The sequence below is a fragment of the Sebastes fasciatus genome, chromosome 12, assembly GCF_043250625.1.
Source record: "Sebastes fasciatus isolate fSebFas1 chromosome 12, fSebFas1.pri, whole genome shotgun sequence".
Taxonomy (NCBI): domain Eukaryota; kingdom Metazoa; phylum Chordata; class Actinopteri; order Perciformes; family Sebastidae; genus Sebastes; species Sebastes fasciatus.
In genome coordinates, this window is record NC_133806.1 from 21,397,855 (window position 1) to 21,422,277 (window position 24,423).

A 24,423-nucleotide genomic window follows, 5' to 3' on the forward strand; every position below is an offset into this window, starting at 1 on the left:
GACCCCACGCCACAGTATAAGAATAAATGTCACCTTTGGGTTGATGACCTTGTATTCATATTCATAAGAAAGAACAGTTAGGAACCAAGCCAACTTTCCTGTACTTTATTGAATTCAATCCATCTTACCTAAGTTAAGAGCGTTACATTATTAAATTAATTTATTATTATTATTATAATTATTATTATTATTATTATTAATGTTATTATATAATAGTGATAATAATTCCAAAATCTGGCATTATGAAATGTAAATGTGATTCATTTGTTTTGTCTTTTTGGAAAGTAATTTTTTTATCCAGAGAGACAACCAAGAAATGCATTCAGTCAGAGTTCATTAACCCCATGCGAACTCTTCCTCTGGCCTTCACCTCAGCTTTTATCATGGTGTTTTGATAGTAACAGGCAGTAAAACTAGAACCGGGTGTCTGGACCCTGACATCACTTTACACATCATATTACACACTCATTGTACTCATTGTACACATCATTAGTCATAACCATCCTGGCTCGTGGAAACCCATGTTAATCATAAAGGGTGTCATATATGTTTGGAAATTACAGATAAAACTAAAAACAAAACTTGACACCAACTTGTCTTTATTTGATATTATTCAGGTGAGTCAGAAATTCGATCTCACTTTTAGGTTTATAATCTTACAAAATGAAAGAATTAAACTTTCAAACACATATATCATTCACGTGAGAGCCCTGCTGTGTAGCCTAGAGGTAGGCAGTCAGAGTCTCATAAATAGATGCACCAAATCTGTCTGTCTGTGCTGGAAAAAAAATGAAAATGAATAATAGTGGGTCTAAGAAAACATACCAAAAATACTATTACACCCTGTAACAAAAGACACCAATCATTGGTCAGTGCACTGGAGTTTTTGGCCTCACTCATAAATTGAAGATAAACCTTCACAATTAAACTGTGCGACTCAGTATTGTTTACATTTTTTACATACCAGTGCTGGTAAAGATGCTTTTTTTGATACTTCACATTGGGAAACATAATGTCTAATGTCTGTAAAAGTAGAAGAGTTATAATTAGTATTAATTAGTGTTTACTCTGATATCTTCAGTATTATATAGTGAAAGTTCTTTTCAGCAATTTATGAATTTTGTTGTAGAAAAGAACATTTTTCAAATTGTATTGTTTGAAAATGTATGTGTGGATCTGGCTTATACTGTACAAATGTGTGGTGTCTTGTAAGTTAATAACTTATATAATTTTTAATTTTTAAGAAAGAGATAAGATAATTCCCACAGCGGGGACATTTTTAGTGTTACAGCAGTAGAGGGGACAGTGCAACAACAAGAGGCATCAGTAAAAAAAGAGATATACAATAAAGATATAATAAATAAGTAAACAGTAAAAAAAAAATAAAAATAAATAAATAATATATATATATATATATATATATATATATATAATAGTAGACAGACTGAAAGAACTATATATAAAAATGAGAACTAATGTGAAAATTAAAATTTCCAGGAAAGTCAAATGATTTTTTCCAGAGGTTGAAATGACCCCACGCCACAGTGTAAGAATAACTGTCACCATTGGGTTGATGACCTTGTGAAAACTAAGCCAGGCAAATGAACCTCTGCTGTATGAGCATTAGGTCAAGGCCAAGTGTCATGTACCAGACATGGTGACCATCATGCACTGAAAGTTCAATGACCTGGGGGAAAAAACTAAAAGCAGAGGAAAAGAAAAAGTCAATATTTGGCGGAAAACCTCACCAGAAAATCAAACTGTGTTTCAGTGAATATATGTTCACAAAATTCACTTCAAAAATTATCCAGTGATTGTCCTATTAATTATTATTACACTGTTAACTTGATAATGCTATTACAGTCAAGCGTGTTCATACATTTTTAAAGTTTGTATGTATTTTAATAATATATATTTTTAAAAGGCTTGGACCTCCTTTAGATGCATACCATTACATCATGCTTCATCAGACTGTTTTGCTTGATCTCAGAATCAGTTCCACTTATAGAATGAAGGCCATTTTATTTTACTGTCTTGGCAGAGATAAGCGTCCGTCCTCCGTGTCCGTCTCTGCCTGCTCCTAACCTCTATAAACACACGCCTTATCGCAAACATTTACAACTGTCAGCCCGCGACATGAAGCCTGAGGGCTTTCTGAGGGCATTACGGGTCACTCTGCTGAGAGGATCACATTCTCGAAGATAACGTCATGTGTTTTTTATCATGCATTCGAAGCTGAGGTCCATTATGATTTCGACATGTCATGCCTAACATGAATAATCACTGTGTATCATAATGAGATCACTCCAGGAAAGAAACCTATTCTGGAGTATCCTGTTGCAGGGATGAGTCAAGAGACTGATGAAGTAAAACAAACATTCGGTGACTGGTGCTGCCAGTAGTGTCTGGCTTGTAATCTCTTTATTGCAGTCATTCACTTTGTGAACTGACCTTGACTCCGCTGCTCTGCGGTCTTCCACTGATGGGTCCAGGCTTCTTGGCTTGTACAGCAGGTGTCCCCACAAAAGTAAAGAGTATAATATTTTATATATTGTGTCACCTGTTCAGTTGGCTCATGGTGCTAAATGTCCAAACGAAAGGAGCTCATTATTGAAAATGAGAGGTGTGTTGTTTATTTGTGATAACAATTAGGTAGGCTAATAGCTTATCAGTCTCAAGCCTCCGTGCCAGGCACCGGGAAGATAATAAATTAGGGTAAACTCATTTAGATGACATGTGGTACTGATACGGACACCATAAACTGGAATTCCTTAATTTTTCTTGGCCAACTTTTATTGTTTCAGAATAAAAACAACTCTATCTGTCTAACGTTATCACTGTAAGAAATGCAAAGCATTGGGTTTAAACTGACAACCTTCAGTGGTATCAATCCATCAATCCATCTGTCCATCAGCCATCCACCTCAATTTTTGTTTTTCTTATGTTTTTTTTTTGTTACTGTACATAATTTTATCCACCACTTTTGTCCAGGCTGAAATATCTAACTATTGGATAGATTGCCATGAAACTGTGTAGGCATACAGACACTCATGTTTCCCAGAGGATGAATCCTATACAGACTTTGGTGATCCTCTGATCTTTCGTTTAGTACCACAATGATGTTGTTTTTTTTGTGAAATGTCTGAAACACTATTGGATGGATTGACATTAAATTTGGGACACACACCCATGTCCCCCTCAGGATGAAGTCTAATAACGTTGATGAATTTTTTATTCAAGTGTCATTATCAGGTCAACTCTTCAATTTCAACTTTCAAACTTAACTTTGATTTATGACTAAAGACATTCAGATCAGCCTCAGCTATAGGCCTACTTTGTATTTAGTGCTAAATAGCAAGTGTTAGCATGCTAACACGCTGAACTAAGATGGTGAACATGGTAAACATCACACCTGCTTTGCATCATTAGCACAATGACGTTAGTTTTTAGGTCAAATTCCTCAAAGAAATGCTAGCATCGTGGTAAACTTGTTAGACTCCAAGTCATGCTGGTTGATTTGAATTGGTTTCATCAATATCAAAGACAAACCCAGCCAACATTTGCATGTGGGGCCCATGTGATTAGTAAATGGGCTGAAAAATGGGCCCTATATGGGACTGTCCGCGGGTTCCATAATGGCCAAATGTCAATCGCCCACATGGATTCCATGCAGGATTACAATGGGTGTTATGTGGGCCCCAACTGGGCAACATACCCAAGACCCATCTCGGTCCCAGCTTTAAGTTCTATGTGGGAACTACAGGGGGACTACATGGGCTGAAATATGGGTTGTAAGTGGGTTTGTCCACAGTTTCTATGTTGGCCCCATGCACTAGTTTCCCAGTAGAGACCCAACTAGGACCCACACAGGTAGCCCACATGGGGCCCAAGATAAGATGCCCATTCTGAACCCATACCCACTTGGTACCCAGGTACCCCCAACATAACCATGTTGGCTGGGAACAAATAAAAAAGAGGGTGGGCAGTTTTTATACCACCACATTAGGTTTTAAATGTGACAATGACATACATTTATTTTAAAACACACACACAAAAAAAACTTGCTCATGAGGGTATAACTGATAGGTCAATGCCCTCACTCTGCGCTGGCTTCTTGCCAGCAGCTCTCCAGGTGTGAGCTGGCAGGCACCAGGGCCACTGTGGGGCTGATTACCTCTGCAGTCCTTGGTAGCTTGGTACTGCCTGGGTTAATGACACCGGCTACAAGATAAGGCCCAACCCTCTTGATATCCAGGCGTTACTCCACCAGCTCCTTTTCATTGAGAAAAGCTTATCGCTTTCCCAGGGTTATTCCATCAGTCACCTGGCAGAGCACCTTGTTGTTTTTCACAGAGCGTATTGACAAGTCAAGGTCCACTTAGCAGGGTGGGTTGGCCTTATAAATACAGCGGCACTGGAGGAAGCAGCAGCAGCAGTACTCACAAGCTCTAGCAGAGCCCATCCTGTGAGAGGTCTCTTGCATTTAACTACATATAGATCTCTACAACCTATAAACATGGATAACAGGTGTCATTGTGCAGCCAACAGCGACAGGCTCTCAAATCCCATCCTCTACAACATCCTGAGCCAGATGGATAACCGCAAACCGAACCAGAACTGCTTCAACTACAACTCAACAATTCATAGATGCAACTGTGAGCTGCGACGGACAGTGTGCTTGAAAAGGCCGTCTGAGATCTGCAAACAAGCGTCGGCAGTTCTGGTTAAAACTATCCATTTCATGAAGAACTTACCTGCTTTTAACCAGATGCCACCAAACGACCAGTTCTCGCTTCTCAAGAGCTGCTGGGCCCCGCTCTTCATCTTGGGTCTGGCCCAGGAGCATGTGGATCTTGAGGTGACGGACACACCTGCTGACAGCATGCTGAAAAAGATCCTTCTCAACCGTCAGGAGAGCCCCGAGATGGAGATGGAGCAGCCCACCATGGCTGGGGTCAGCAAACTGCAGTCCTGCCTCAGAAAGTTTTGGAGTTTGGATTTGAGTCCAAAGGAGTATGCATACCTCAAAGGGACCACGATATTTAATCCAGGTATGTACTCATCTGATGTTGTCTCTATTATAAAAGAAACATTTTCAATCAAAGCTGAAAGAACACTGCAAAAACTGCATTATACATTAACAGTATCTAATTTCTTGTCATTCAACAGATGTCCCAGATTTAAAGGCAGCTCTGTTTGTTGAAGGCTTGCAACAAGAGGCTCAGCACGCCCTCAGCCAGGTGGTCCAGCTCCTCCACCCGGGCGACCAAGAGCGCTTTGCTCGGATCCTCCTCACAGCCTCCATGCTGCAGAGCATCACGCCCAGCCTCATCACTGAACTCTTCTTCCGGCCTGTGATAGGCCAGGCCGATCTGCTGGAGCTGTTGGTCGACATGCTCTTCTGCAGATAGAACTGGACGTGGGAGGACTTCATGTAACTGTCCTGGAGAAAGTTGAATCCAATGTTTTTGGCGGAGGTGAAGATGCAGAACTTTTCGTTGACATGAAGGAATGAACGACAGTGGACTGCTCAAAAAAGCACTTACAATAGCCCAGGTCACTTTAGCCCAGTCTGAAAATCTTTCTTGAAGTGGAAACTTTCCACATAAAGACAGACTGCACCTGCTGTTAATATCTTATGTTGAAGATCTCTTCTGTTTGCTTCAATGTTGTAAATAAGTGTTATCTGCATTTACAGAACATTTCAAATAAATATATTTTTGTACACGAACGTAATAGTGAAGTCCTGTCTCAATCTTTTAAAAAGGACCTATTGATACTTTTTCCCGTTCCTTTAGTGTGTTATATAGTTTTCTGTGCATACTGCAAAGTTACAAAGCTCAAAAGGGAGTTACTCTCCCCCATAGAAACTCTGTTCCTGAACTGCCTGAAACACCTTGCTTGAAGTCCTGCCTTTTCTTTTGTAATGTGGTGATGTCACCAACTAACACATTTGCATAATACCTGCCTAGCGGCTGGTTTGGCACGCCCCCAAACAAAGCTAATTAGAACGAAACTGGAGTGGAGCCGAAGAGTTTGGTCATGTTGACCAGTCCCAACAGAGTGGGCCAGCTGACCAATCAGAGCAGACGGGGCTTTTCAGGAGAGGAGAGGCGGAGCTCAAACAGATTGTTTCAGACAGAGGGTGAAAAGAGGTGCTGCAGCACAGCCGGTATGAGAAAAGTAAAGTGTTTTTGGATATTAAAGCATGTGAACATGTTTCTTGTAGAAAACCAAAATACAACTATGCACCTGAAAATAAGCACAATAGATCCTCTTTAAAATAGACTCACAGCAAGCCATGATATTTGTGGTATGTTGTAGGCTGAATACCTTCACCCCTACAGTTCACTTAGCAGGTCCATCAATATTGACACGTTGTTCAGCCAAGTGTTGCTCAAGCCTCTTTATTTTGAAATTCTTGTGGATATTCCAGGGTTTCCAAACAAATGTGTGTGAGTAAATCCCCTGGAAATGTGTATAAAATGATGCAAGAGTTGAGAAAGGTCTTTTTTTTTATCCGTAATTTTAAGGCAACCTCAAAAATTGAAGGTGAACACTGGGTTTCAACCCAGTAAGTCACTGGTTCCCAACATGGGGTCAAAGCTTAACCGAGGGTTGCAAGGCCATTATTGATTTTAAGGGGTGTAAAACAACTAAAAAAAAAATATACAGTTGAACTTTTTCTCAGTATTTCATTCATTTCTGTTAAGAAAACTAAAAGATTGGATTATTATTTAAGATATAAACTTCAAAATTAGAAAAGTCCGCAGTTAAAACAACCAAAGAGCTAAAAGAACAATGGTCAAGGCAGGAGAAAACAGAATTTGAGAAAAAAATAAGCCTATTAAGTAGGTATGATTGTTACAAATTTAATTAAAAAATACATAATACAGAGATTTGTATTATAAATTCCTAAAAATAACAGGAAAACTCCTCTCTGATGCAATATTCACAGGAAATAATCTGCTCAAAATCCTCCAAGTTTCGTTTTACACAAACTTCCTGCAGTTATTGCGTATTGACTATTTGGGTTAATTGTACAGTTTATCAGTTGTTCTGTACTGTTACTGTTACTGCATTGAATATAATATGAAATATCCATAAAATATGTCACTTAGTCAGGGGTCGTCAGTTTACTCAATGATAGTAAAGGGGTCCCTCATGGAAAAAGGTTGGGAAGCACTGTCTGTCGTATTTAGTATTAAAACTCATAGGAAACCACATATGATTCATGCACGCTGTGTTCTCCTTCTTGTTTTACCAAACTGTGATGAAATCAAAGTTTACAGTTAGTGTTGCAGATCAATGGTGACTATTTTTCTCCTTAGACTTCATAATCATGTGAAAGTTAAACCACTTCACAGTAAGGTAGAGAGACTGAGGAATATGTTTCTGTTATCACCACACATTAAAGCATTATTAGTCTGTACTTTGTCTCCCTCTCATGGATAATAGTGGAAGTCACATGTTTACTCTGAGAAACTATAACCACACGGACAACATTTAAAAAGTGAACTTAAACTGAACCCTGACATATTTGTTACAAACACAAATATTTAACAAAATAAAAGCCCCACACAAAACAATTATCACATTTTTCATGCTCAAAATATAAGAGATATAAATATCTGAATGCTAAATCAATTATCCTAAAAACACCTGAGCTTACTGTTAACAATCTGCAGGCTAGATTTGATACAGAACAAGTCCTCTGAATGATTCGTCCCAGCCTGTGGTATGCTAGTTGTGAAACAGTGAGCTTTTGCATGACACCTCATACAGGTAAAACAGGAATGTGCCGGCGGGGGCAGAGAGCCAGAGGAAACGGGGTTACACAGGGCAACTGCAACAAGAGCTCAACGTTTGGCACAGAAGACCTCAGATTCTCTACAAATACGTTTCACCTATTTTCAGTATAAATCACATTGTTCCAAGAATGTTTTATAATCATTCTCTTGATGCTGGTGTAGCTATCTGCCCTATTCTGTGCTGTTACAATACATTTCTGAAGTCTTCACATTTGTTTTTGTGTCTTTGGTGCTCATTATATGCGTATTATTACACACTAGGTGGCAGCGACAACTACAGAACTGTCGTCTAAAAGGAAAACTACTTTTAAAACTAATGTATATCTTGCATAAATATACATTATTGGTTCATATAGTTCAGTTCATTTGACCCCGAGTTCAGGATAAGTTCCCGGTTTTGTGTACTGCTTCTTCCCTCTACTATAAATGACAAAGACAAACCCCAGGATTTTATTTCCTTTTTGTCAGAACCAGCCAAACGAGTTCTTTCTTTTGCTGAGGGCGGAATAAGCCTGCCTGGCACAACAGTGACCTCGGGGAGATGAGCCTGACAACAATAATCCAAAGAGATAAAGAGGAAAAGTAGGCTAAAGACACAGCATTACAAAAAGAAAGACTTGTTGATATATGAGAGAAAATAATTGCAACTCAAATATATATATATATTCAAACTGCATGAATAGATTAGTTTGGCTTGTGTGGAGAAAGAACAAACAAGTTGATGAAAAGCTAATTTTCTATAAGCTAAAATGAGCTATAGATGACTTAAACACCATTACTATAAAGATATTTCCTTCTTGGGTGCACATGAAAAGGCATAAACAAGCAAGGAGCTTTTTATTTTGTTAAAAACAGGACTTGTCTGAATAAAAAACGGTTTAAAAACCCAGAGAGTAACATTGACATAAAAATATGTACATCAAAATATGGCTTAACAATACAGTTAAAACAATCAAACAGTCAAACAGTCAAAACATGCTTTCAAGGAATCTAGCTGGCAGGAGTCAATAAGCCCATATATACATACGTACGGTACATGCACAATGGCTTGTATAAACAATCACAGACAAGAATGAGGACGGTTACGTTCTACCATCAGTCTCTATCCTCCGGCCTCACTGCTGAGATTGCATGGAGTGTAGTCATGTTTCTTTTTCTGAAAACAACTTTAAACGCTGCATACAAATACATAAAAACCTGCATTGTCTTTCCCTGTGTAAAAAAATAATTGTTTCCTCAGCTGGGTCATTTGCTGGAGAGCAAAAAGGTCCCACGAACTTATTAAATGACACTCCAATAGCAAACATTAGCCGGACCACTAAAAACAGAAGTACCACCGCCCAGGGTAAAAGGTGCTCCACTCAGTAACAGCAACAACAACAACAACAACAAAACAATAGCAGAAGGATAACATCGTCCATCTAGTTGGCTACATCACTTGTGTCTGCGTCGCCCTTCAGAGGAGAAGAGGAGCGCCTGAAAAGTCTGTTTCGGTGCCGTGGTGGTAGGGCGAGTAGGCTGTGGCGGTGTTGGAGGAGAACGCTGTGAGAGAAGGAGCTTTATTAAATGCAAAATAAAAACGTAGAAAAAAGCAGAAGGAAATGTTACATTTCATGCACAAAGGTTTCACACGAGACGCTGACACATTCCCAGGCCACGATGTGAAAGTTGTGGAAACACACAATTGTGGTGTACCCTCATTCAAAGACATGTAACAGGACACCCCGTCCTTTTTAAACCGCCTCTCCGCACAACAACGACAAAAAAAGAGAGGCTGCTGCGCGGAAAATACATCTGTAACCCAAGTTGTTCGCTAAAACTACATAATAAACCACGGGACATTACGTGGCATGTATTTAATGCGACTCGATCCGCCGCTGTGGCAGGTGGTGTAGCATGACCGCTGAGCTGGAGGGGGAGAACGAGGCAGATTGATGGGTGGGTGTAAGGTGGCAGATGAGGAGGAGGAGGCGGCTAATGAGCGGAGGGATTGTGATATGCAGAGAATAGGGCAGGAATGTGGGGCTTTCACTGGTTTAAGATTGGTATGTTACTGGAAAGTAGAGAGGAGGTGAGAACATGCCTGCAGCTGCAAGCAGGTACAATAGACCGCAAAGACCTATTCAAAGGGGTCCCTTGACCTCTGACCTCAAGATATGTGAATGAAAATGGGTTCTATGGGTACCCACGAGTCTCCCCTTTACAGACATGCCCACTTTATGATAATCACATGCAGTTTGGGGCAAGTCATAGTCAAGTCAGCACACTTACAGCTGTTGGGCTGCAGTCTGCCATTTTATGATTTGAACATATTTTTTATGCTAAATGCAGTACCTGTGAGGGTTTCTGTACAGTATCTGTCATTGTTTTGTTTTGTTAATTGATTTACAATAATAAGTATATACATAAATTTGCATAAAGCAAGAATATTTGCCCACTCCCATCGCTGAGAATACTTGACAAATCTCCCTTTAAGGTACATTTTGAACAGATAAAAAAATGTGCGATTCATTTGCGATTAATCACAATTAACTATTGACAACCATGCAATTTAATATTTCAATCAATTGACAGCCCATGTGGATTTACATCGACCCAAAGGAAGACATAAATGTGTCTGCGTGCAAGTTATGTACTCACTTCTCCCGCTGTTAAGTCTCATTTTCCTCGCCAGCTCATCCGATGGCGTCTGTTCTGACACTTTCACCTCTGGAACTGCAGCACAGGACGAAAAGACAAAAAATGAACACAAGCAGACAAGGAGCATCAACAGACATTAATGCACTGTCATTTCAGAATTAATCCGGTCATCTGGGCTATTGTGCAATACAAGACGGCGTGTACCTGTATCAACATGCCTAAGATTAACCAATTATTGTTAGGTCATTGCCTGGTGTATTAGGGCTTAAAAGCCAAACAAAAGCAGCATTCCTACCGACACTATGAGTCATTTAGGGAAGACAGATTGGTATATTTAGTGTGCTGCAGCCAGATGGTGGTGAAAAAAAAGTTGTTAGAAATACTCATACAGCAGTAATTATTAATGTTAATTGGTTTAAAAAAAATGTTGCATGACAGTCTTACAGTCACTGCTAAAAGTGTTGGTCATGGTCTCGTTGCCGCTGTCGGGGAGAGTCCCGTCGCTCCTCCCGTTGGGACGCTGCCCCGTCGACTGGTGGCTCTTGTTCCTCTTGCCCTTCCTCGTGCTGATGCGGATGACCCCGTGCACCAGCTTGCACTCGGCCTCCTGCTCCTCCAGGTTGTAGTCCTGGGCGATGCTGTAGATGAGCTCGCTGATCTCGTTGGTCTTGCGGGAGAACGATGAGTCGGAGGTGCACTTGGCCAGCTGGTCGATCTGGTGCAGGGCGTAGAGCTCCAGCAGCTTCTTGGTGATGAGAGAGTCAATGTCTGTGCCCGTGTCGCTCAGGTCGTCCAAGTCATAGTCCTCGCGGGACAGCAGGCTGGTGTTGCTGATGGGCCGCTGGCTTTCCCCCTTGCCGGCCACACGGGTTCGTTTGGGGGCAGCAACCGTGTACCTGACCGTCTGACCTGCGATGCGCACATCTGGGTAGCGGAAGCTGTCGCTCGTGGGCAGCTTGGAGGCTTTGGTAGACTTGCTGGACTCCAAAGGGACGCCACAGGTGGGGTTGCTCACAGCCATGCCGTTGGGAGGGTGAGGCTCACTGCCCGCTTTAGGGGGATGGTCTGTGGAGCTTTCGTTGACAGGCAAGCAGGGCTCTCTGCTGCCATAAAATCCACAGGTCAGTACACAGCAGATAAGAGCCTTGCAGCCACTCCATTCCATGGAGGCACAGGAGCCACAGGCATGTCTGCTGGCAGGCGCGTTGTCTGCCGACCCAGGAATAAATCCTATAGTCTCCGAGCCCCGATTGGTGCCATTCCTCGGGTGGCCTTTGCTGCGACCGTACTTGTTCTCTGAATACCGGGAGTGGTCAGTGTGATGCTCGTGAGGATCCTTGTAGGATTCCTGGCTGGCCGTGCTGTCCCTGGATATAGTCCGACCGGTTCGGTGCTTGTCTGCCCTGGAGTTGGAGCTGTGGTGCTTGTGGTGGCGGGACACCTGGGGAGCCCCTGTGCTGTGGCCAGGCATGGCTCAGAATACCTGGGACCTGGTGTGTGTGGGAGAGGCATGTTTTAGAAATAATAACCAGGTGTAAACCAACCCCCTTTTTTTGTTGCCACACAAGCTTGCAGCAATAAACACACCATGACACATTAAAGTAACATGCATTTAAGAGTAGTATAAACACACAAGCTGCCAGTTTATCAACCTCCCAGGAAACTCAGAGAATGTAAATAAACCTGAGTGCATTGATTGCTTGGCCTGATAATCATTTGGCTCTTAAAGCTTGTTTTGGCCTTCAGGAATAATAGTTCACACCAAACCTCATTCAACATTTAACCTTTTTTAGTTTTACTCACAAAACGTTCACTTACCGCATAAGAAGAAACACTTGTGGTTGTCTTTTATCACCGGATAACTTGTTCGGCGAGCAAACCGCGGAAGTCTCACACAGAGAAAACTTCTGCTAGCGCTTCAAACACAGAAAGAAAGACTGAAAGATCTGTGACGCCCACAGACTTCCAGGTGACTTCCAATAAACAACACACTCTGCAAACCTATAGTCGGCTGACTCAAGCGAACAACTCAGCTCATTAAGCGTCGTCTCCGTTTTTGTAAAACTTTTGTCTTGTGCTATAGTCCTGTGTTGCCGTGAGTCTCCCAATGTTTGGCTATTACCTGCGGCTACAGCTAATCCCAGATCCGACACCCACCCACAGGTGAGCCGTGACGTCACGCGAGGCGGATATAAGAGCACAGAAAGAAGGAAAGAGGAGGACAAGACAATAAAAGACAACAGAAAGAGGAGGACAAGACAATAAAAGATGAGCAGAGAATAAAAACAAAGAAAAAAATGAGAACATTTCTGCAAAAATCTGATCTAAAAGTGAAATATTTCCATAGTAAGATCACATTGGTAACTGATGATGAAATTCATTACATGCCCTTATACCAAAAATAAGTTTATCAAGTGTGCTTTTACTTCTTTTAAACTTAGAATAAAAGAGTATACTTTAAATTTACTTTTTATGTACTTATCAGAGAGATACTTAACAAAAGTTGGCTCATTGGCTCATACTGACAAGTATACAGAAAAGTCTAAGTATACTTGGCTTATACTTGTACTTAATCTTTTTTTCAAGATATACTTAAGAAAATTATAAGTTAGTATACATGTAGTATAAAAACAATTTAGTAGTTTTCTGGATATACTTTAAAGTGCACTTTCATAAACTATAAAGTGGGCTACAAGTATATATACAAGTATACTTGCAGTATAAAAACTATTAAACTAGCAGTTTACTGAGAGTATACTTTATTTTTTGGGGGGGGAAATTATTTTTATTCCTTTTTTTCCAAACATAGCATAACAAACATAACAAAACATAACACCGATGCCATAATACAAACAAAATATATATCTTACATTCAACATTTAATATGTACATACATAAATACACACATCGTCTCCCACTCCCACACAGAGACAAGTCCAACCTTCTTCCCACCCCTAGAGGTGAAGTTACAGAAAAAATAACATAAAAATAATTTAAAAAATAATTGTATGAGTTAGTTAGAATTAAAAGTAATAAGCACTACAGTAGTATAGTTCATAGTGGTAAGATAGAAACCTTAAATAAATAAATAAATAAATAAATAAATTAATTAATTAATTAATTAAATAAATGTAGAGAAAAAAGAAAACAGCACGTAGAAAAAAATAATTAATAATTAAGTAAATACCCTAGAAAGGTTAAGAAGATTCTATATGAGTGATCCATCAGAATTGTGTTTTATGGATATATATACAAGTATACTTGCAGTATAAAAACTATTAAACTAGTAGTTTACTGATAGTATACTTTAGAATGCACTTTCATAAACTATAAAGTGGGCTACAAGTATAAAACTAGTAAACTATCAGTACAATACTTACACTTAAAGTATACTTTTATAAACTAAAAAGAGGGCCTATTTTAGTCCCAAGAAGTATTGAAGTAGTACACTTACAAGTATAAAACTAGTACACTATCTGTATACTTATAGTATAGTTGCAGTACAAAATAAGACTTAAATGTTGTGTACTCAAAGTTTACTAATCTTACACTAAAAGTATACTTAAAAGTATACTTTAATCAAATAAAAAGTGGGCCAATTTAGTCCCAAGAAATATTAAAGCAGTACACTTATAAGTATACCAGTACATTGATATTAGTATACTTACTACATAAAGTATACTTGGGAAATATATACTTGAACTTTATTTAAGTATACTTCATAAAGTAAACTTGAAGTATACTGCTTTTTCATAAGGTTTGTGACAAGTGGACTTGTTCACATGTGCACAAACATGCTGTGAACACACACATACACGGTAGGTGTGACGTGCATACAGAGGTGCACAGCTGCAGAGCCAGCAGGTGTTTTCCAAGCGATATCTTTCATTCTGCCCTATTTCTCCCTCTATGGAAACACTTAATCATCCGCTCGTTGAGCTGAAATAGTGGGGGCACCTCACCTGGGGAAATATATGAATCTGTGTAGTGTGGTAGTATCTTGTGGTTTCACTGCAGTAACAATGAAACAGGGGCACAAGAAAGTTAAATACATCAAAAGTTGATTTTATTTATAATTCATGTAAATACAAGTTTCATATTATACAGTAGATTTAATATCTATTCCTTTTAATATTACTATACTGGTAACATTCTAGCACAATAAAGCTACATGTTTATTTAAGGATTAATCTTATAAAATCAAAATGAACTGGGTGTCTATGGATTCAAGTTTCATACATTTGTCATGCCATTGAGCTACCATCTATGTAATTTATGTTTCTGGCAGTCTTCTGCAGTATGTTAAGATATTTAAAGTCATACTAATACCAAAATGTATAGAAACCACACAAATTGAGATGCAGGATGTTAGTTTTCATGTATGTATTATATCTTTTATAATAAATAGGGCTGCAACTAACGATTATTTTCATCGTTGATTAATCTGTTAATTATTTCACGATTAGTTGTTTGGTATAAAATGTAAGAAAATGGTGAAAAAATGTAGATCAGTGTTTCCCAAAGCCCAAGATGACATCCTCAAATGTCTTGTTTTGTCCACAACTCAAAGATATTCAGTTTACTGTCATAGAGGAGTAAAGAAACTAGAAATTATTCACATTTAAGAAGCTGGAATAACAGAATTTGAACATGTTTTTCTTAAAAAATTACCCAAACCGATTATCAAAATAGTTGCCGATTATGTTAATAGTTGACAACTAATCGATTACACACAATATTAAGGTCAATTTACAGATACAAGTGCCTCGAAAACACAAAGGCACTTTTAAGGTGAGATTTATCAGTTATAACTGCAGTATGTACAGGAAGCTCAAAAACATGAATTGTAAATCTACCTGCTTAAACTATTCACATCTACATCTTCCTCAAATGATCATAGGTTAGAGGCTGTCAGCTGTTTGACCTGTGTGTCTGCAGGAAGCTGAGCAATACAGGTGTCACTCGGCAGAGCTAATCCTAAATGCCCTCGCGCCCTGCTGCCACCGTTATCTGCAGAGATTTGCCCCAGCCGAGGGTCCGAGTCAAGCTCGTATCGGTAGTGATATCCCTCCAGAACGTCCCGACATCCATCCATCATTTCGATGATCCATTTCTTCATACCTTTGCGATTCAGGTAGAGCACGAAGAGAAAGACCATGCCCACAAACCCCAGCACCAGCCCCAGGAAGACGTAGGACGTCTGCAGGGTGAGGTCAGCCACCTCTGCTTGGACTGGAACAACAACACATCCAATGGCGTGGACGCCGAGCCCTCGCAACCGGATGTCGCTCAACCCTCTTGGTGAGGCACACCTCACAGCGTCCACATCCACCTGAGCTCTCGATTCATTCAACCAGGCCACAAAATGACTGATCTCACAAGAGCAGGTGTAGGGGTTGTCGCCCAGAAGGATACGGATGTTCCCGAGCTTCTCCAGCTCTTGCAGAGCGTCGGCCCTAAAGGTCGCGAAGATGTTGTGTGTGAGGTCCAGCAGCTCTAGGTGGTTCATGCCAGAGAAGGTTCCACTGTAGACGGCCATCAGGGAGTTGTTGGTGAGGAAAAGCTGCTGCAGGTTTGGGAGGTGGGAGAACATCCCCGGGGGCAGCAGGGCCAGGTCGTTCCCGGAGAGGTCGAGGCGGAGGAGCCCGCTGAGGCCACCCCAGCGCAGAGCCGTGGTGAGGTCCGTCAGGGCGGTGAAGTTGTGCAGCGAGTGGCTCAGGTTGAGCTCCTGAAGGGGGCTGCCGGGTATGCTGAGGGCTTCTGGATGGATGAGGGCCAGCTGGTTCTCACTGAGGTCCAGGAAGCGCAAGTTGATGAGGGCTGAGAAGCTGTGGGACGCCATCTCTGTGATCCTGTGGAGATGACTGACACTGTAACATCTGTCTTTAGACGTCTACTATCAATATTAAACACAACTCAAGAGTAAACAAATAAAAACACATTCAGAGAAATAAACATTATTGAGGCCATTTATTAGATACACATCAACAAAGTTAGTCATATTATCCAAATATGGCTCAATATACATGAATGAAACAAAACAAAACACAGACATTCTCACCTATTATTGCTTAAAATGATGTTGGTGACATTCTCCAGCTCTGTAAAGGAATCGGGTCCAATCTGGTGAATATTATTCCCTGTGACGATGAGAGTCTGTGCAAATCCTGGGATACTTTGTGGCACCGTGAGCAGATCCTTAGAAACACATTTCACTGTGCGAGTGACGGCAAAACACTCGCAGCCAAAAGGACACTCCGAGCACTGGTACGGTGCACAGAGGAGGATTCCCAAAAACACCCGGACTGCAAAAGCACACATCTCTGAATTATACTCAATTAAAAACAAAGATTAGCAGGAAATAAAAACTTAATTCCATGTGGATTAACAAGTTAAATTCTGATCTTTTGTTTTCTCAAACTAATCAAATGCTGCGGAGAGTTCTCCAGCATCGACCCCTTCTCATGTGCTCCACGCTGGGAATAAAGGCTCCCGTAAATTGATGGTAGTTCATATCACGCAGAGTCTGCTGGATGAAAAAGGTGCGTGGTTCCCTTAAAGGTACAGAGGACGATCAGGGCATCCACAGCCTGTGACCTACACCAGTCTGCCAGGGGAGCGTTGTATACAGCACATCCAAAATAAGGTTACAGGAACAGAAATATCACACTGATAGAGATATACAATAATAAATAATACTCTTTTGGGAACATAGCATCAAAAACGGATGCAAAAATGTAATGTAGTGCTCATAATTAAAAGTTAAAGTAACATTTTAACAGGAGAATGCACAAAGAAAGCCTTCAAATTCTGTCTGGAGAGAAGCAAATAATACACTGATGTTAAAGAAAACGCATTTGTCTTTATACACCACAGGAAAGAGGATTGAAAGGAGGGTAATTTTACAGCGTAACACCACTATTTTTCACATGTGGGTCCTACATCATTTCTATCTTTGGTAGCGGCTCATATCTCTTAGACAAATAATTGATGAATACTTTCAGCGTTAAGATTTCGTGATCCATTTTGTGGCGATTCATCACTGAAATGTACATTAGCCAGTCCGGAAACACATTCATCATCTGCCTTTCCTTGGAAAAAGTACATCTCTGGATTCAACAGTATCGCTCCACTGTGGTGTAATACTCGTATAATACTCTTAATAAGCAAAACACAAACAGAACCCACTATGTGAGAAATAGTAATGGTGAATTTTGAAGATAATGTAGCTTATTCGCCTCACTAAATCATAAATACTTAACATAATATTGATTGTAAAACTACGCACAAACAGCAAGGCTTTGCCCTTAAAGGTCCCATATCGTAAAAAGTGAGATTTTCATGTCTTTTATATTATAAAGCAGGTTTAAGTGCTTTATAAATACTGTTAAACTATCAAAACGCTCAATATACGGAGAAATACACACAGCCTGTATTCAGAAATTGTGGGTTTGAAACAAGCCGTGAGGATTTCTGTCCATTTGTGATGTCACAAATATACAATATTTAGACCATTACACGGTTTCAAATGTAAACATTCTAAATGTGTCCCAGTTTATTTCCTGTTGCAGTGTATGTAAATAACATCAGCTGACAGGAAGTAAACATGGACCCAAACTGTTGCCTAGCAACGCAATTCCGTTGCAATTCTGTTGAAATGCACTAAAACGGAGTGTTTCAGGCAGAGGGTGAATACAGGTATATTCAGGCAGACAGTACGAGGAAAATAAAGTGTTTTTTTTAACATTACAGTATATAAACATGTTCTAGTAGAAACACAAAATACAAGTAAGAACCTGAAAATGAGCACGATATGTCCCCTTTAAAGGAACAGTGTGAACCATTGAGGGGGATCTGTTGGCAGAAATGGAATATAATATTCATAACTATGTTTTCATTAGTGTATAATCACATGAAACTAAGAATCGTTGTGTTTTCCTTAGCTTAGAATGAGCCCTTCATATCTACATAGGGAGCGGGTCCTCTTCACAGAGTGCAAAACCGTGGTACCGCCAGCCGCCGTCTGACTTCCGTTGCTCCTAAAGTTGTGTTATCATAGTAAGAATGACCTCTGAGCGGGACGAACGGCGTTACCACGGTTTTGCACTCAGTGGCTCACTTTACCACAGTCTTGGAAAGGGAGGAGTGAGCGGAGGGGTACAGAGTTGGTTGCAATCTGCAACCGTACCGCTAGATGCCAACAAATCCTACACACTGTCCCTTTAAATACCTTCCTAGAGAGTAGACTATACATCACTAACACACAATAAAGTCCATTCATTTTTTTGTACAAACAAACCGTCCCCGTCAAAAAACACATCACCATCATTCACGTCAACAGCCAAATGACGATGTATAAAGTATAACCAATGTCTATGAGTCATCCCGTTGGAACTTCTCGCTCCACTACTGGAGGTTGAATGTTAGGATGAACGTGCCGAGGACTCCGCAGAGCATGAAGAAGGGTAGCCAGGTCTTGAGGAACGCTGGCCAGCTGAAGGATACGGAGAGAGGGTAATGTGTGTTAGAGTAATCATTGACACTTGGATTATGGAGTGTGTGTGTGGCAGAGAGGGTGAAACAGACAAGACAAGGACGTATGAGGTGTGTTGAAGTATCACATGGTCCAATCTCTTTACTCCCAGAGGCCTACAGCTCTCTCTCTCTCTCTCTCTCTCTCTCTCTCCCCTGAACACACCCCAGCCTGCGTCCTACTGTCCTCTCCACCCAGCCGGTGCAGGGAGCCCCACTGGAGATGTGACCTTCAGCGGCGACACAGAGGGGAACGCCGCTGTCAGTGATGAATTACGCGACTCCCCTTGTGTTTAAAAGGACTGCTGTGCCGTGGGAGTGTATGTGCAGAGGCAGCAGAAACTGTGACGTCTCTATGTGGGTCAGCAGAGAATAATGAGGGGGGTACTCTGAGCCATATGTCTCTTAATGCTCACTAGCGTCCAGCAGCGGAGCAATTTAAAAAGACCGTGTACATGTTAGTGATGAAGATGCTTCAGCTGTGTTTGGCCCAGTACTGTTAGCAACCTTATTTCCCCCTCAGCACTAACTTGTGATTGTACTACTGCTTTTTCTGTCTTCTCTGTATAATACAACACCTACTGCGTGTCTGTCCGTCTGGAAGAGGAATCCCGCCTGTGTCGCTATCTATTTATTCCCATTAAAATGTCCTTATCAAATGTAGGGATAGAGGGTATCTGTTGTTTTACAGGGTATTTGTTGTAGAGATTTTAAAGCAGTTTGAGAAAAAATTGTGATTTGTATTTCTGACATTTTTTTAGAACAAACAACTAATTGATTAATTGAGAAAATAATCAACAGTTCAATGGAAAATGAAAGTAATCATTAGTTGCAGCCCTAGAGTGGATAAACCGTTAAGGTTGGAGGTTCGCTGCTTCTGTCCACATGTACAAGTGTCCTTGACCAAAACATTCAACCCCAAAAGTGTTTATTGTAATGGGAGCTAAATCTGATAAATGATAACAAAGTAATTGTTGTTTTATCTTAGATGAAATTATATGATGTTCAAATATTACTGCCCAAAAGAGTGGTGCACTGCATACCAATTTAACTTATGATAGGAAAAGAAAATCCCACCATCATGCTTCAGCAGAGAGACAAATTAAAGAAACACTCTATAGCTAAATGTATTAACCTGTGAACAAGATGCTAGCCTGGAAGTGTGGCTGGTTCTAGGTGTGAATTGTTCTTTATGGTAAGAAAAATGGCAGAACGAGGCTCAAAGACTCACCTCACATGTTTCCCACGAATAAGAGACAGCGTAGCCAGTTTCGCCATGTTCCAAGACGTGCTGTTGTCGTAGTGCATAAGGTTGAGGGCCATAGCGACGTGGGAATGGCAGTTATCTAAGCACAGATTGTGCTTCAACAAAACAGAAAAAGTAGTTATTACAATATGAATAATTGAACATGTATTTCCCTCTTCTGGTATAGTGCAATCATGATTTATTTTTTCTTTCTTTTCTTACTTACTTACTTACTTACTTACTTACTTACTTACTTACTTACTTACTTTTAATTTTAGTACTTATTTATATTTGTGTTTATATTGTAGCATTATGTGCATCATTTACATGTCACTTACTCCTTTATTTATATTTTCTTACATTTCTTTATGTTTATATAAAAGCGACTATCCCCCCCGGGGATCAATAAAGTATCTCTGATTCTTAGATATTAAGATAATACGATTTTTTAAATTTTTTTTATTATTTCTCTCATTTTATTATAATTTATACTATATATATATATATTTCTTTTTTTTAAAGATATATTTTTTAATTATTTCTCTTTTTTAACATTTTAATATATATATTTATATATATATTTATATATATATATATATATATATATATACATATATATACGTATATATATGTTTATATATATATATATATATATATATACATATATATACGTATATATATGTATATATATATATATATATATATATATATACATATATATACGTATATATATGTATATATATATATATATATATATATATATATATACATATACATATATATATATATATATATATATATATATATATATATATACGTATATATATGTGTATATATATATATTATTTTATTTTTTTCCTTCTTCTTCTGATTTACTTGATTTGGATTATCATTATTATTCATTTATTTAGTTATTTATGACTATTGTGCTTGTCCCCCCCCACACAAGACCAAAAGTCATGTCTGTGTATAAGTGGGACAGAATGTGAAGGTATGCAAGCATGTACCGGTACACGCGATGTCCAATGTTTGTTACATTTTGTGTAGGAATGTTTGGATAAAAGAGGAAAAAAATCTATCAAAAATACAATATGAATAATAATGTGGACATATGTGTATCAAAAATCCTACATATCGTCTTACCGGCCTACATTTGTATTCCTCAGATGCGTCATGAACTGCTTTGTCCCATGTAACAGCACCATTGCCACAAACTTTGTCCACATCAAGCTTCCAGTACCTGTAATATTAGTGAATCATGAATGTGTTCATTTAAATGTGTGATTAATACTATTAAAACATAATATTTTAATTAATACTTACTTTGTTGGTCTACCAAAGCCCATGTTGTCTTCCTGGGGGGAAAAAGTAAAATTTTTAATTATTTAAAGAATCATACAGGTGTATTTATTAGGGCTGTCAAAGTTAACGCGATAATAACACGGTAATGCAAATTTGTTTTAATGCCACTAAGTTCTTTAACACGTGAACGCAATTGATCTTTTGAAGGTTGTAGCGAACTCAGTAAAATGGGTTCTATGGGTACCCACGAGTCTCCCCTTTACTGACATGCCCACTTTATGATAATCACATGCAGTTTGGGGCAAGTCATAGTCAACTCAGCAGACTGACACACTGACAGCTGTTGTTGCCTGTTAGGCTGCAGTTTGCCATGTTATGATTTGTGTATATTTTTTGTGCAGTACCTGTGAGGATTTCTGGACCATATTTCTCATTGTTTTGTGTTGTTAATTGATCTCTAATAATAAATATATACATACATTTGCATAAAGCAAGAATATTTGCCCTCTCTCATGTTGATAAGAGTATTAGATACTAACTCCTGTTTGGTCTTCTACTTTCAACATCTACAAATATTAAAACAACATACTTATTTGGAATATTGAGTGTAGCTGCTAGAAAAGCAATTACTAAGAAATGGCTTAAACCAGATATCCCGTCATTAGAGAACGGGTATGATGTAATTTATGAAATATTTGTAATGGAGAGAATTACTTTCTTCGGAAGTAGTGGAAAAAGTATATTTCCCCAAAACGCCCTTCTTTTGTCTAATTGTTTTATTTTTTTCTAAATGTAATTTTTTAATTATTATTATTTATTTTATCTTATTTCACATGAAAAGCACCCCATGTTCTATTTGTGTGTTCTATAACTTCATTGTAAAAAGTGGAAAAGTTGGTTCACTTCATATTTGTATCTAATTAAGTATGTTTATGTAAATGTCTGAGTAAAACCAAAAAAAGGAAAAATAAATAAATAAAATAAAATAATAAAAAAAAGAGTATTAAATACTTGACAAATCTCCCGTTTAGGTACATTTTGAAATGATTTAAAAAATGTATAATTAATTTACGATTAATCATGGACAATCATGCAATCATGCAGTCATGCATTGACAGCCCTATTATTTATGCTTGAAGTTATTGTGTACTTCAGCTCTGCTGGCAACTCCCATTCATTAACAATGTACTCTGCAAGTCAGCATGACATCTCATTTCTGTCTCTGCTGAGCCATTATTACACTGAGTAGGTGAAACTACCTATTGTAGCTGATAAATACACATATATATATATATATACAAAAAAACAACAACAATACTCACAGAGACAAAGTACGATCCTGCAAAATCCCGTATGATCCCAGCAGAGGTGCATATCCCCATGTGACCAATGAAGGGGAGCACCCACCTGCAGGATAGAGAGCACCCAGCACCCAACACACAACAATACATTATGTATCAGAATACACACTATAAACTGGAGTACATTTAATGCAATCACTAAAAGGTAATATATAACATGAGATTTAACCATTGGCTAACATAAATGTGCTTCTTCTAATCTGATGTTAGCAGAATAACAACCTGCTGCTAACAGGAGCTACACGCTATAAACCAGCTGGAACAACAACATGTGAGCTTCTTACGAGAGAATAGGAATAGGCGTCCAGACGACGCAGTACGGATAGCGGCTGTTCTTTCTGTCGCTTTTGAGGAAATCTCCGTGGTAGTTCATGATGATGTCGGTATCGTCCACCTCCGCCATCACTGCCTGGAGTAGAGTAGTGACATGAGATGATGACAGTGACGCACAGCCGGCGCCAGGCGGCGTGGAAAGCGGAAGCGCGCAGTTGATCGCCTCCGCAGCAGAGAAGAACGAGCCGACCGTCCGGTCAGTGAACGCAACACGAGTCATTTGTGCGTCGGCTGATATGTTTGCGTGCCGTGATTTAATCAGGATTAATGAGTACTGCGGTGCTCAAGTCGTTTCAACGTTTCTACCAAAACAACTAAATTATTTTTTATTTATTTTCTTTTTGTATTTATGTTTAAGCATTTCTTATTATTTGTTGTATGATTATTCATAAAAATATGTCTGAACTGCTCCAACTACAAGAGAAATCAGTTGGATGTAGCTCTTCTTATCTTACACTATAAAAGGCTACTTTATAATATTGAATGTGCTAATGTGGTTTAAAATCAACATTATTTTCTTTTTTTTAAACTTTTTTTTATTTGAGAACAAAGAACATGAGGTCATCATGGGTGTTACAATGTCAGATCACAGTACATTTTTGTAAATACACCTTAATATACAATGTCACACTTCAATCAACGGTGTAAATACACAATGCATTTTTCCCAGTACTCAATACTTTTTTTCCAATTTAAGCCTTAAAATAAATGTGAGTCTTTCCATACAATATATTTCATTTATAATACCCCACCATTTGTCCAATGTTGGAGGATCAGTCTGCAACAATTTTCGAGTTATGGCTTTCTTACTACTTGCCAAGAGAAACATTTATTAAATATTTATCTTTGTGTAAAACAATTTCTGATATTTTTCCCAAGTATAGGGTAATGAATGAGTACTTAGAATAGAATCTGACTCTTTCTCCCATTTTTGTTTAATGTAGTTTGTAGAGTGCTTCTTAGAGTCTTGTCTACTTCCATATGGTTTTGAAACCAACTTTTTATTTCTCTCTTTTGTATATGCATAAGAGAATATAGTAATCAAATTGTAATCGTTTGTTTTTGTGCTTTAAAATCAACATTATTTCGGCAGTGATTTGTCAAACATCTACAAATAGCTAATGTTTCAGCCCTATTTGGCAGCCAAAACTCAGGCTCAGTCAGCCATGACCTTTTATCACTGTAACCTCCACTCCCC

The 24,423-nt window shown here is 39.0% G+C and overlaps 4 protein-coding genes across 5 annotated transcripts; 1 reads left to right on the forward strand and 3 right to left on the reverse strand.

Annotated features, from left to right (window-relative positions):
• The first annotated feature begins 4,405 nt into the window (after positions 1-4,405).
• Positions 4,406-5,553, forward strand: nr0b2a (nuclear receptor subfamily 0, group B, member 2a). The gene is made up of 2 exons (XM_074654130.1): positions 4,406-5,051; positions 5,170-5,553. The coding sequence occupies exons 1-2, from the start codon at positions 4,517-4,519 to the stop codon at positions 5,409-5,411; spliced, it is 777 nt and encodes a 258-aa protein (XP_074510231.1). The 5' UTR covers positions 4,406-4,516; the 3' UTR covers positions 5,412-5,553.
• Positions 5,554-8,633: 3,080 nt separating this feature from the next.
• On the reverse strand, positions 8,634-12,643 carry kdf1a (keratinocyte differentiation factor 1a). Of its 2 annotated transcripts, none has more exons than XM_074654131.1 (4): positions 12,270-12,643; positions 10,896-11,941; positions 10,452-10,526; positions 8,634-9,368 (listed from the first exon to the last, which is right to left on the reverse strand). In XM_074654131.1, exons 2-4 carry the CDS (start codon positions 11,920-11,922, stop codon positions 9,268-9,270), a joined length of 1,203 nt encoding a protein of 400 aa, XP_074510232.1. In that variant the 5' UTR covers positions 11,923-11,941; positions 12,270-12,643; the 3' UTR covers positions 8,634-9,267. The 2 variants fall into 2 exon arrangements, with proteins under 2 accessions (XP_074510232.1, XP_074510233.1); XM_074654132.1 differs by having other exon boundaries at positions 8,634-9,353; positions 12,270-12,641.
• Positions 12,644-14,500: 1,857 nt separating this feature from the next.
• LOC141779350 (trophoblast glycoprotein-like) lies at positions 14,501-16,780 on the reverse strand. Its single transcript, XM_074654133.1, has 2 exons — positions 16,513-16,780; positions 14,501-16,303 (listed from the first exon to the last, which is right to left on the reverse strand). Exons 1-2 carry the CDS (start codon positions 16,770-16,772, stop codon positions 15,346-15,348), a joined length of 1,218 nt encoding a protein of 405 aa, XP_074510234.1. The 5' UTR covers positions 16,773-16,780; the 3' UTR covers positions 14,501-15,345.
• Positions 16,781-18,121: 1,341 nt separating this feature from the next.
• On the reverse strand, positions 18,122-23,376 carry LOC141779351 (transmembrane protein 222-like). Its single transcript, XM_074654134.1, has 6 exons — positions 23,177-23,376; positions 22,854-22,938; positions 21,553-21,584; positions 21,373-21,469; positions 20,215-20,345; positions 18,122-18,945 (listed from the first exon to the last, which is right to left on the reverse strand). Exons 1-6 carry the CDS (start codon positions 23,293-23,295, stop codon positions 18,858-18,860), a joined length of 552 nt encoding a protein of 183 aa, XP_074510235.1. The 5' UTR covers positions 23,296-23,376; the 3' UTR covers positions 18,122-18,857.
• Between the last annotated feature and the right edge of the window lie 1,047 nt (positions 23,377-24,423).